The sequence below is a fragment of the Lycorma delicatula genome, chromosome 10, assembly GCF_047948215.1.
Source record: "Lycorma delicatula isolate Av1 chromosome 10, ASM4794821v1, whole genome shotgun sequence".
In the NCBI taxonomy this organism is placed as follows: Eukaryota; Metazoa; Arthropoda; class Insecta; order Hemiptera; family Fulgoridae; genus Lycorma; species Lycorma delicatula.
This window is the reverse complement of record NC_134464.1, coordinates 42,810,969-42,823,975: the sequence shown is the minus strand read 5'-3', so window position 1 is coordinate 42,823,975 and position 13,007 is coordinate 42,810,969. Positions and strand designations below refer to the sequence as shown.

Sequence of the window (13,007 nt, the reverse complement as noted above, 5' to 3'; positions counted from 1 at the left end):
TTCATTTCTGTAAATAAAACAGTTCTTGTAGTTGTATAAATTTTACCAGAGTTTGTGTAACAATGGCTTTATCTTTTCTTTTATTATATTAATGGTTATCCATTAGTAATGCAATAACTTATAAGTCACAACATATATTTAAATGATACTTGTTACACTGAATATTTTTTTTAACAGAATTTTCACATTGCTCATATTTTTTTCTTTTGTTACTTACATACCTAACAGTTCAGAAGGATGCCATATGCAAGAACATCCTTTAAACTAGTTTTAAAAAAAAAATATGTGAACAGTCTTCATTCTGTAGAGTTATGTTCTTATTGAAGTGCATCGATGACAGCACACATAAATACAGTACTCGAACCTATTTTCTTTACAATATAAATCATGAAATTTCCACAATTAACAAAAGAAACACACTAGTGTCAGCTTGGAAAAGATTTTAGCCTTTCAGCCTACCCCAAAAGCTTGGTTCGTTTCTCTGACAAGTTCAAATTCCAAATATCATTTAATTCACCTTGAGTTATCAAATGATGAAGTTCATGGAAGAGAATGCTGCTTTAAAAGTACGATCAGTTTGCTCCTCAGCTTGAATTACAGTGTCTACGTCATATTCCGATTCATCTTCTAAATTTAGAAGTGTTAGAGGATGTGGTACAGATAAGTCCTTACCATAAGGGACTAGCCTTATAGCAGACGACATATTTTGGGTACTGTACTGTGTGTTTGGGTTTACTACATACTCCTTTTAGCTTTGTAATGCAGAATTTACAGTCTGAAAAATGATCTTGTGGTTGACACTACACCATCAATATGAAAAACTCATGTGCTGATTATCCCTAGTCCAGTCTATCAAACATTTCACACAGCTTGAAAGCAGGTGTGAGGCGTCCAGCCCTTATTTTGATCCCTCAGCTTTATAGCCAAAATAAAGTTCATAATATTTTTTAACTAGTGTCTTCAAAATTTGTCATTGTTCTTTAAACGCCAAATCGATACACATATAACAGAAAAAATTGTCCAGATTATTTATGCACTTTCTTGGCATATTCATTCGCTAACAACGCTCTTGACACTATCACAAAACAGAATGAGGCCACACTAGAGTGCATACATAGCAAATGTTTAAAAAAATACTTATATAAATACAAAATACTTACATCTTAATTGTATGATTCAGAAAACTGCTCTGTGCTGGCATGTCGATACCTACAATTAATGAATCGTCATGCATATTGCCTTCATAATGTTATATTTATACCCCATGTTTTGTTAGAAATTATTTAAAGTATTTTTTCATGTATATAAGTTATTCCTAAAAAAAATAAGTAGTTTCTGCAAAAGTAATTCTTAAAAAATGTTTTATCACACAAATCTAGAAATTCCAATTGCATTTTTGAATTCAACGTAAAATGTTACATTAGGAACAATAAAACTTTCATGTGCCAAAGATTGATTTTATTAGTTAGTATAATGTATTATTGTTAAAAGTGGCAGTATGGTACCAATGGATAGATGTTACACTTTATTTAAAATATTTTGAGTATTATTTCTTAGTAATGCACAAAACTGCTGAAATATATTACTGATGTAATTAACATAAACTGTTAGTATGAAAAGCACCTGAAGTGAATAATTAGACTATAGAATTACTGTCTGAAGTGTAACAGTGTAGATATGTATGTTGGTTTATATATATATATATCATCCAATGATAATTGTTTTAAATTTTTTTATTGTTAACAGGAAAAGGTTGGCAAAACCACATAGAAGGTCAAAAATTAAAAGCAGATGGTGACAGCTTTAGGCTAAAATTAAATACACTAGATATATTTGAAGATTGGGCTCGTAAAGTTCAGCAAAGGAATCTAGGAGTTTCTGGTCGCATATTTGCAATTGAAATTACTCGTTCACGTACTGGCAGAGGAAATGTATTAAAACTCAGAGTAAGTTATACCTTCAATTTTTTTTTTTACGATGGATTCTAAATTTATGTATTAAAATACTATAGTATTCACCATTGCTTATTAATTGTAAAAATAACATAAAACATTGTAAATATATTTATCTGTAATTACTTACATTTACATATTAACATGGATAGATTACTCAGAATTACTCTTTAATACCCATTGTGTATTTTCTTAAATAGGTTAAAAATTACTGAAAATTACAAAAATCATTTTGGAACTGTTGGCCAGCAAGGAAGGTTTTAAGACACAAACACAGGACAGTCATTTAGTGCAAGGTCTGGGCTGTAGAGGGGGATAATCAAACTGTTTCCAGCTAAAGATTGTGATTTGGAAGCCGAGAGTTCCAGCGTTCAAGTCCTAGTAAAGCCAGTTATTTTTACATGGATTTGAATGCTAGATCGTGGATACCGGTGTTCTTTGGTGGTTGGGTTTCAATTAACCACACATCTCAGGATTGGTCGAACTGAGAATGTACAAGACCACACTTCATTTACACTCATACATATCATCCTCATTCATCCTCTGAAGTATTATCTAAAAACGGTAGTTACCGGAGGCTAAACAGGAAAAAATGAAGCTAAAGATTGTGAGATGTGTTGTGGTGGTAGCATATGGGCAAGCATTGTTGTGAATCAACATAATATCCTGAGTAAGCAATCCACAGTAATTGTTCTGGATTGCATGACATTTTTTTCAGTGTTTCACTACAGACATCTTTACTGATTATAAAGCCTTGAGGCAAGGAGTTGACAAGTAAACCTTTTTTGTCATTGTGACAAAGTGATCTTCCAGGCTGGCATTTTGTCTTTTTGTACAATAAAATTCTGGCATTTGGTCTTTCTGCACAATGAAGTTCTTATTCCAAAGATTGTGGTTTTTCTTTTAGACATTATATACATCACCATTAGTGACTATACGACTCAACAAGTCATCTTGTTCTCTGTACCTAGTCAAAAATTCCAATGTGCTGCCCATCTGTTATCATAAGCATCTTAGATACCCAGTGATTATGTGACTCAGTACAGCCCAGCAGGCATATATTTTTCAATAATTCAATATTTTGTGTGAACATGAATGTGAAATTTCAGAAAAATTCATGGAAGAGATGAGAGGTGAATCTGTTCTCTTTGTTTTATTAATTGCGCGCATCAAATAGTCAGAAATCAAAGATGATCGCCTGCTCCATTCAACTTTGTGTGTGTTATCTCATCCTTCATTTAACAATCATACCCATTGCACTCATTACATCTTTTCCATAAATGCCACAATCAGTTTAATGTTCCTTGCGTTTAAAATTGATCAGAGATCGAATGTGACCTAAATGTACACTAAGAAACTTACAGGGGCTAGACAGCTGAATAAAGAATGGTATCAATCATCTTCTAACATATCAGTCGACTCAGCACACATGCCTAGAATCGTGATTATAGCACTGTGGTGCCAATATTTAGAAATATGACTTTATTATTATTATTATTATTATTATTAGTATTATTTGTTTACATATTTAATTTCTAATTTTAGGTAAACTTTCTACCAGAAATAATTACACTATCAAAAGAAGTTCGTAATTTAAAAAATCTTGGATTCCGTGTTCCACTTGCTATTGTTAACAAGGCTCACCAGGCTAATCAGTTGTATCCATTTGCTATTTCGTTAATAGAAAGTGTACGAACTTATGAACGAACTCTAGAAAAGGTATGTGTGGTTTATTTTTGTGATTAGCGATTTATTTTGGTTAATTTTTTTAAATATGTTTTTTTTTTACAGAGTTATTTTGCATAATTAGAAATTATATAGAATTATTTTGCATATGTTTTTATTCATGAATTTACATAATTACCATGATTGTTTTTTCAAAGTTTGTTTAACTTGTATGTGTTTGACTATTCTTTTTAAGTAACTATAGTTTAGAATCTTAAAATTGAATGATTTAAAAAAAGGACTGTGACAATATTTTTTTTATTGAGATTTTTGTGAATGTGATGTACTTTGTTTTTGATTAAAATAATCTTTTATTTGACTTTTTTATTTAGTCGTACTAATCTCTTTGTATTCTACTTGTTATTTCAGTAGTATTTTTCTAAATTTGTGTGTGTGTGTGTGTGTGTGTGTGTGTGTGTGTGTGTGTGTTTGTCAATATTACTTTTCTTTGTATTTTCAGTCATAAATCAGTTTTATTTATATGTTGATTTATAAATTAAATGAATTATTTATCCGTTATTCATTAAAAATGCTTTAAGGAAGTTTGTGAATACTGAGGTAAGAAAATATAGTCTTAAATGTAATCTTAAATGCTGCTATCTGTGTTACTGTAATCTGGTATGATATGTTCAAAAATTTTAAATATGATTTGAACCTAGTTAAGATTGATATTAGTTAATGAATGCAGTTGCATTACATTACTATTGTGTATTACTGAAGTCTCTTATGATTATGTAACCAAGGGTGTTGTGATAATGCTCAGGTCATTTGCTACTTTAATTGAAAAGACTTTATGAATATGTTCACCTTTTATCTAAATAAGAATTTTTCTGGAGCAAATGGATTGAGTTATGAGGTTCTTTTTTATTTTATGTAGGAGGTATTGTTTTCACTTTTTCATAGTTTCATTATTTTGATAATTATAGCATTATGATAAATATCTTAATGTCATTGTAACATTTAAAGTATTTTTTTAAGTGGATATTCAAGAAAATTAGTTGGAAAAAAGTTTTCAAACTTTCCAGAGAGTCATACCCTGTTCTGATTAGCAGTTACTTTATTGTGTTTCAATACATTCTTTTTCAGTTTTTTATCAAAATGAAAAGTTAGTTATCTTTCTGTTTCTTGTAACCAGTTTTTTCATCTCATGGCAGTGATTTTTGGTATTTTCATTTTGATTGATTTTTCTATAACCATTATACTTCTTCCCCCAGAATTATAGTACTTATCACTCTTTCTTTCTTCCTATTTGTCTTAATTCAAATCTTTGAATTGCTTTACAGTACTTAAAACATTTTGTTGTCTCATGTATTCTTTGACTTGGATTTTTGTGAAATAAATCCATAAACTGTTCCATTAAATTTTTAGTTAAATTTATTGTATTTTATTAAACTGTCTCTATGATGACGTATTCACTTTTTTTTTGCAATATTTGTAAAATTTTTTATTAATTAATACTCCAGTACTCTATGCTGGTTTTTAATTCATTCGGAAAGAAAACAGGATATGTTCAATTTTTCTTCTGTTTAATAAAGTCATCCTTTCATTAGTATTAGTTTATTTTAATTTTTGCACTGATGATAACATTAACATAGACAGATATTGTTAGATGTAATGTAGATTTCTAGTGAAGAAAAACGTAGAAATGAAAAATAACATTGTTAGATAAATTAATGGAATAATAAATGTGCTAAATAAATAAATGCTAATTTAAAAAGAAATAATTGTCAGAACATTCAGTGAAACTGCATGTGTGTGTGTCTAGCGTTTATTAAGTATAGGAATCAGTAAGAGAGGGATAGTTTGTTTTTACCATTAAAATTTTTGAGTGTATAGTGATCCTAGAAAATTGAGCTTCTGATGAAAGTACTACTTAAGTTATTTAAATTCCAAAATTTTAAATCAGTTGAAATAGGGGTTGGGGAGTATCCAACATTATTTCTTAACAATTTTCACCTCATATCTAAAAAATTTGTTGACTAAAGAAATTGAAATTTTCACTAAGTTTTGGGTTATATGTAGCCGTATATATCCCAGTTTTGGCCAGATTTTGATCCCATCAGACAAGAGTCATCTTATTACCCATATATTTTTCCTCCCTACAGGCTGTTCTGAAAGGCCAAATTAAGGGGCTGATTCAGAAAATCAAAGTAAACAGAAATGTTCGTTTGGACAAAACCCTTAATCTAGCTCTATTTTTCCTCTACTTGCAAATTTGTTTTTTCAATAAAAATTTATATCTTTGGAATGGATGAAAATATTTTAATGAAATTTGGTATTTGTGAACTCAACACAAATTTTCTGCAAAATATATACATTTAAAAATTCTACCTTTGAAAATTCCAAAATAGCAGCTATTAAATTTAAAAAAAAATTAATTTAAAAAATTGAAACTAATGTATTTATATATAAAACTATTATTTATGAATTCAACTTTTTTAACCCAAAAATTATTTTATCAAATAATGTTATCAGATGAATTGTTGATTATCTAAATATTGTTGGAGAATGCATGTTTGAATTTATATTTGAGATTTGTAACTTCACATTTGTATCATTCATACTTTATCAGTTGTATCTTCACAACAAAGAGCTCTATATACCAATTTTTATGGTTAGTTGTAATTGGCTTCATTTTCTTCTCATGTTAATTATTTTATACAGCATAGACTTTGTTATATAATCTATACAGATAATAATAGTATGATTATTGGTAGGTCATATTCACAAATAAAGCCCATCAGGGCTAACATCATAAGGTCATATTCACAATCATGAGACAGTTTTGTCAAAATTTTATGTGGTTTACCTTGTAGGAAACAAGACTACAAAGAAAAAAATTAGTAGGTTAGAAATTACTGTCATGTTAATTATTATTGATTGAAAAGTTGCTGCTTGTATTTTTTTAATAGATAAAAATTGATGTTGACCCATACTCTTAATAATTTTGTTTCAAACTTTTTTTTATAAAGGATTTAGGACATATTCAAAGAAGCCTACCTTTTTTTCTCTATGTAAAATTTTAATGTACGCCTTTCTTGGTTGTTACGAATCTGTGTTGGTTAGAATTTGATTGAGTTTTATGATTATGTAAGTAGGGATAAAAGATGTATTTAGAGATTGTGTTGACGTAAACTTAATATTGCTGTGCATCTCTTTAACTGATTCTTTGTTTTTGGAGATGATTTAGATCGGGTTTCTTTACAAGAAGAATTTGAGTTTTAATATCTACATATTAGAAATCATCTGAGAATTTTTATAGATGATGTCTGATTATATAACTTTATGATCAAGTGTTGTATCTGAAGCTTTGCTTACTTTTTTCAAGTAATGTTCTGATATTATTTATAACTTTTTATAATTATTATGATTGACTAGTTTATTATTATATCAGTGAGTAAAATTTTCTATTAATATTTTGATTTTAATTAAAATTATATTTAGTTAAACTTTTGTAACTCAAAAGTTGAATAAAAACATTTAAGTTAATAAAATTTCAATTTTTTATAATACTGCTAAAGTTTTTTTTGTAAAGTTTTATAATATTGCCCAGTGATACAGTATTGTTCCACAGGTCTAATTTGTAATGAGAAACTTTATATAGAGTACTATACAAGTGAAAATTTTGTATACTAAAACTTTACTGTTCTCGTCTTTGTTGGGCAGTCAATAGATTTCTTGTGTACATGTAAAATACAGTAACACAGAAAAACACAAAAGAAAAAATGTTGTAAGTTATATTGTATTCCATAACAAATACAGTGACTATGAAGAGACTCAGCTTTAAATGATCTGTATCAGGTAAACAAATTAATGGAACTGAACTATGTGCAGTAATTTTTTGTTATACTCTGCCTATGATGATATCTTGTATTGAAAAACAAATACATAAATTTAAAAAAAATGTTTGTTAAACTTCATTAGAGCAAGAAACAAGCCCGACTATACACGCATATTTTTTTCATTGCCAACTTCTCCAAAGAAGCAGCTCCCCAAGTACACAAATCCCAGCAATTAATGATACAAGGAAATCAGAATTTTTTCATAGTAAAATTAACTGTGTATTCATTTCAGAAGTTTATTGATAATATTTGTATCTTGGTAAACACTTAGATGGAATTAAATATTAAGTTTTAGTTCCAAAAAAATTTGAGTTAGCTGTTTATTATATTTATACATAAGGAAGTTTTACTTTATAAAGAGAAGAGAGAGAGAGAAGTAAAATAGATTGAATAATCAAGGTTTGAGTTGATGAAATTTGAATTTTACATACACATACAGATACATATGTGTGCGAATACAGGCACGTGCCCACACACACACACACACACACACACACACACCACATTCACTCATTTACTCACTCACTTTGGCCTACATTATTTGAAAAGCTGATATCAATCAAAATATAAAATATACTATTATTTATAAATATCTACATTTGTATAAAATTAAATTACTTGTAAATTAGTTACGGTAGTGTAAATACAGTGAAACCTTGATAGTATTTATCAATCAATTTTTGGTTTATAATTCTTTGTTGTGTTTTATTTTCTTGGGATAATCTTTGATTAATTTGGTTTTAATAAAATTCTTTAATTATTTGTGATTTTAATGTAGTAACTACCCTACTGGCAAAGAGATTATACATTGAAATTTAAAATAAAGTTCATCCATGATAGGCTTGGCTTACAAAATAAACTTTTTCAAAATTATTTCACTTATGTATACAAGGTAATCAAATTTATCTCTTTCAAATTAGTACATTCCATTTTTAATGGACTACTCCCAGCATTTTTCCTTTCTTCATGCATTCTAGTTGTATGGAATAGCCTGCACATTCTGTAGCAGATATTTTTAAATTTATTCCATGATCTGGAAATGGCATCCTTTCATGGTGGTTTTCATTTTTGGGAATGGAAAGATGTCTGCAGGTGGTAAATCAGGCAAATACAAGGCAGTAAGATGTGACAGTTCTGTTATGGTTTGCCAAAAACTCCAAACTAAAGAGCAGTTAGTGCACAATAACATTTTTATTTTTCAACATCTATGCTTTAGGCCTCTTCTTTTTCACTGATTTTTCTCTAATTTCACATTACTTTGAAACAAAATCCTTTAATGATGTTTTGACCACATAGAATGCACTCATAATGAATAACACTGTTCCAATCACAAAAGATGACTAACATCATCATCTCATGTTTGAGAGGTTTTGACGTGCTTGATTTTAAATGCTGATAACAATCATAACACTATATATGACTCAAACATACTTCCTCATAAGTGTCTTGTTACATTTTCAGAGTTTCTTTAAGTGTCTAAACAATTTGAATCAAAATTTCTCATAAATGTATCGCTTTTCAAAAAAAACTGTATTTTCTATTAGTCAAAAAATGTATTTTCTATTATTGCCACGAGCATAAACACATCATTGGTGCTTGTGGAGTGAAAATTAAGTAAATTTTCTAAAAAGACTTAGAATAATTGCAAAAAGCCTTGTCAAAATTCTGAAAAATCCAACTACAAAGTGCCACTAGCAGGATAGGTCGTATCTGTAAGTTGGTGTAATGTAGGAAAACAAAATTTTTATTAAGTAATTGTTATTTTCTAACTTTTTTTATTAACCTACATACATTTCGTTATAAATGAATTAGTATAGGTGAAGTAAATTAGATTTTTTCACTCCACGATTTTGATTAGTAAACAAAGGTATGTTTGAATTAAATAAATCTTTTCCTTCAAAATTTTTCATTTACGGTTTGCGGTTTTCGATTTTCATCACTTGTCTTGAGAAACATTTGTATCATTTATACCTTGAAGTACATTGTATATCAGTGATATAATAAATTGAAAAGAGTAACAATAAAAATTTGAAACTGCTTCATATGTAATGGAAGTAGAGCTGCTTGTAGCATTTGTTTAAGTCAGAGAAATATTACCACTTTTCCTAACAATTCAGTTATTTCTATAGAAAAGATCGATATAGTTGCTAGTGTGCTAAAAGAGCTCTGAGATCTTAATTATATATTGCAGACCTTCCACACAAATGAATGACCCAAAAAACAACTTCGTACCTGATTGTTACCAATTTTTGAGATAATATATTGTTGCACTGAATTTGCAACATGTTATAGATATTTTTACTTTATAAACTAATAGTACATTTTATGTAAATAATAGTTTTGATGTTTAAATACTTATTTGATTTAAATAAATAGGGTTTCACTGTATACTATAATAATTAAGAATTATTATATTATTGTTTTGTTTTTTTTTTTATAAACAGCTTACAAACAGGAGTTCTCCTCCTAGCCCTTCATTCAAGGTAGAAATCGCTGCAGTAATTGTATCGCTCGTGCCTTTATTTTTCTAACCTATTGTCCCTAACCTGTTTTAATGTCGCCTGCTCGTTTTTTGCAAGCTTGCTCATTTGCTCGCTTGCTCGCTGCTGTCTCTTTCCTTCTTTCTCTTTTACTGTTGCTGATGATATACGGCTGGTTTCTTAATGCTTCGCTTGTCAATGTCAGTTATCTTCACTATAATATTATTCTATTTATATATATTTCTATTTTCCCATTCTTCTGTATTTTTTTACTGTGTTATGTATTATTACTTTCTCCTTTTTACTTGTTTTTTTCTTTTAGAAATATGTTTTAATTTTATTAAAATAATATTTAGTAACCAGGTTACAATTTGTATAATTTTTTAATTTTTAATTTCTATAGGAATTTATTAATGAAAGTGTTTGTATGGAGTGATACTGCATTAAGTTTATTATATATTGCAATGAAATCTGTATTTAAGTATTTAATATTTGTAGTTTTTATCTTCTTCAGGTTTTTCTTAAACTCATAATTCTGCAATTTTTTAAGATATTTTAAATTCAAATGCTGTCTCACATGGCTCTGGTAGTTAATATTTGATAAATGGTGATAAATTTTACATTGGGTTATTGTATATGTGTACTACTTTTGAAGCATGTAGTAAAAAAGGAATGAAATGTAACTTATAGTTGTTGGAAACTTGCTTTCAGTTAAACTTTATGGAGTGTGTAATTCATTCTGATACCAGTTGTTTAGAGGCATTTTTTTACAATGAGTGGCTGACACTTAACAGTAGACTGCACTGCATTAATTAAAGGTACTACATTATAAATATGTTGTAACGAATACACAACCATGTCAGTGAACAGTTTGTCGGTTTGGCAAGATTGAATGACCACGATGAGTTCATTAAAAAGCACATAGAGGCTGAAAAACTGAAGTTGGCTAAAGAGACTATAAAGTTTATGAAAGGTGCAATCGCACCACTTAAAAGAAAAATTGAAAACTTTGTAGATGATGAGATAAGTAACTGGGTTACTGAAGATCTCATGAAAGCTACCATTGCGACATAAGTAGAAAATAAAGTGCAAGAGATTAAATTGATTATCGCAGAAATGATTCGCAAAAACGAAATAACAAAATAAAAATAAAAATATCATTCATCAAAATAATATTTATAAAGTATTAGTTTTGCGTTATTAACTTTTTAATATAGATATTTAAAAAAATGTTTGAAATGGAAGTTAAAATTAAGAAACGGAGTAATTTTGTTGATTTTCCCAAATATGCTACTGAACAAAGCGCAGGTTTAGAATTAATTTCAGCAATTGATAAACTTTTAAAAGTCGGCGAAATAACTCAACCCAACTGTTATTGCTATATCTTTACAAAAAAATTTCAAAGCGCAAATAAGACCCAGATTAAGTTTGACGGCTAAAGATGGCATTACAATTGCCAGTTCGCCGGGCACAATTTATGCCGCTTATTGCAGTGAAATTAAAGTCATCCTTATTAATTTGGGCAATAAAGATTTTATGGTACAAAGAGGTATGAGAATCATGAAAATGGTAATTTAAAAATACAAACGTATATCGTGGATTGAAAGTTAAAAACTCAATGAAACTGAACGTAATTGTCACGGTTTTGGCTTGACTGGTTTAGTATAATTAACTGCAAAATAATTTGTTTCATTTATAATTTTATTGTGTTTTTTGCTTTGTATGAAATTAATTTGGGGTGGGAATTCCCACCACCTAATTTAGATACATTAAGAATCAATAATCCTGAAAATGTTGTCATTAAGGCTTGTTATTTATTGTAAAAATTAGTTTATATGAAATATTTTGTTGGTTTGGATCTGAGCCGACTAATTTAGATGTAGTAAAGAATATCCTGACTTTTACACCAATAATGTATTGGAATGAAAATACATTTTTTTTAATATATAAGTTCGAAGATGAAAAATACGAAAAAAGGTCGTGATATTATCGGTTCTGTAGTCAGTAAGGTTGTAGATAAACTATTTGAGGTCCATATTTCAGGTTGTGATTATTGCGGTCTGGGTACGAAATTAGATAAGAGAGTGAAGCGCGGCGACATAAGTATCAATAAATTGGATGAGGGTTGTAAACTACACGATATAACTTATTCAAAATATTCAGATAATAAAACTGAATCTGTAGCCGATAAAGCACTAGCCAAAAGAGCTTGGGAACATGTGATCACCCCGGATAGTAGTTTAACTGAAAGAGCGGCGGCTTATGCTGTAAGTAACGTGATGAAACTAAAATTTAAATTTGGCAGTAAATTGAAACTAAAAAGGAATAGCAGATTAAAATAAAGAAAGGTGGCGGTACTGCTAAGAAAAAAGCTGCTAATGAAAGTAAAAAAAAAGTAATATATTCAATACTGTAACGCACTTTATATGATTACTAATTGGTTGAATATGCAAAACAGTTGAAAATTCTACATTTTAGAGGTATTTTTATGTTAGATTGCTTTACCGAAAGCGAATAAAATATTCATATTTGTTTTATTTTTTGCGCTATTATCGATTAATGGATCTAGTTTGGTGATTAAAGATACACATTTCCTGCCAATCGATCTTTCAAAAGGACAATATAAAATCAGTTTTCAATGGTTGATGACAGGCAACAGTATTGCAAATGTCAAAGAAAATAAAAACAATCAATTATGTTTCACGTTTGATGAAAATGTGAAAAAACATGAAAACAATAAGTATGTGCTAACTAAAAAACATTACATAACTGTACTGATGGGCAGTTATCAGGTTGAAGGTATCAGTATTGAGTGAAGAAAGCATTAAAAAGTTAGAACCTCTAGGGCTTGAAATCATTCGAGGAAAATTAAAATCTGTCCGTGGCTAAAATTAATACATTATTGAAATTGAAAATTAATTCTTGCTTTATAGATTCTATAATGAATCATTTAAGTGTTGAAAAAAATAAACTTTGAGGTGAATCGTTAACGTATAAAGCATACTATG

At 28.9% G+C, this 13,007-nt stretch overlaps 1 protein-coding gene across 3 annotated transcripts in view; it reads left to right on the top strand.

The window, feature by feature from the left end:
- Nucleotides 1–13,007, top strand: part of Dhc64C (dynein heavy chain, cytoplasmic) — a 211,087-nt gene that overhangs the window by 34,023 nt on the left and 164,057 nt on the right. For 2 of the 3 annotated variants that reach the window (XM_075376527.1, XM_075376526.1), the window contains exons 11-13: nt 1,747–1,946; nt 3,498–3,671; nt 9,964–10,002. In XM_075376527.1, coding sequence (XP_075232642.1) covers nt 1,747–1,946; nt 3,498–3,671; nt 9,964–10,002 — 413 coding nt within the window. The remainder of the gene's footprint in view (nt 1–1,746; nt 1,947–3,497; nt 3,672–9,963; nt 10,003–13,007) is intronic. The other variant, XM_075376528.1, reaches the window with a different exon arrangement.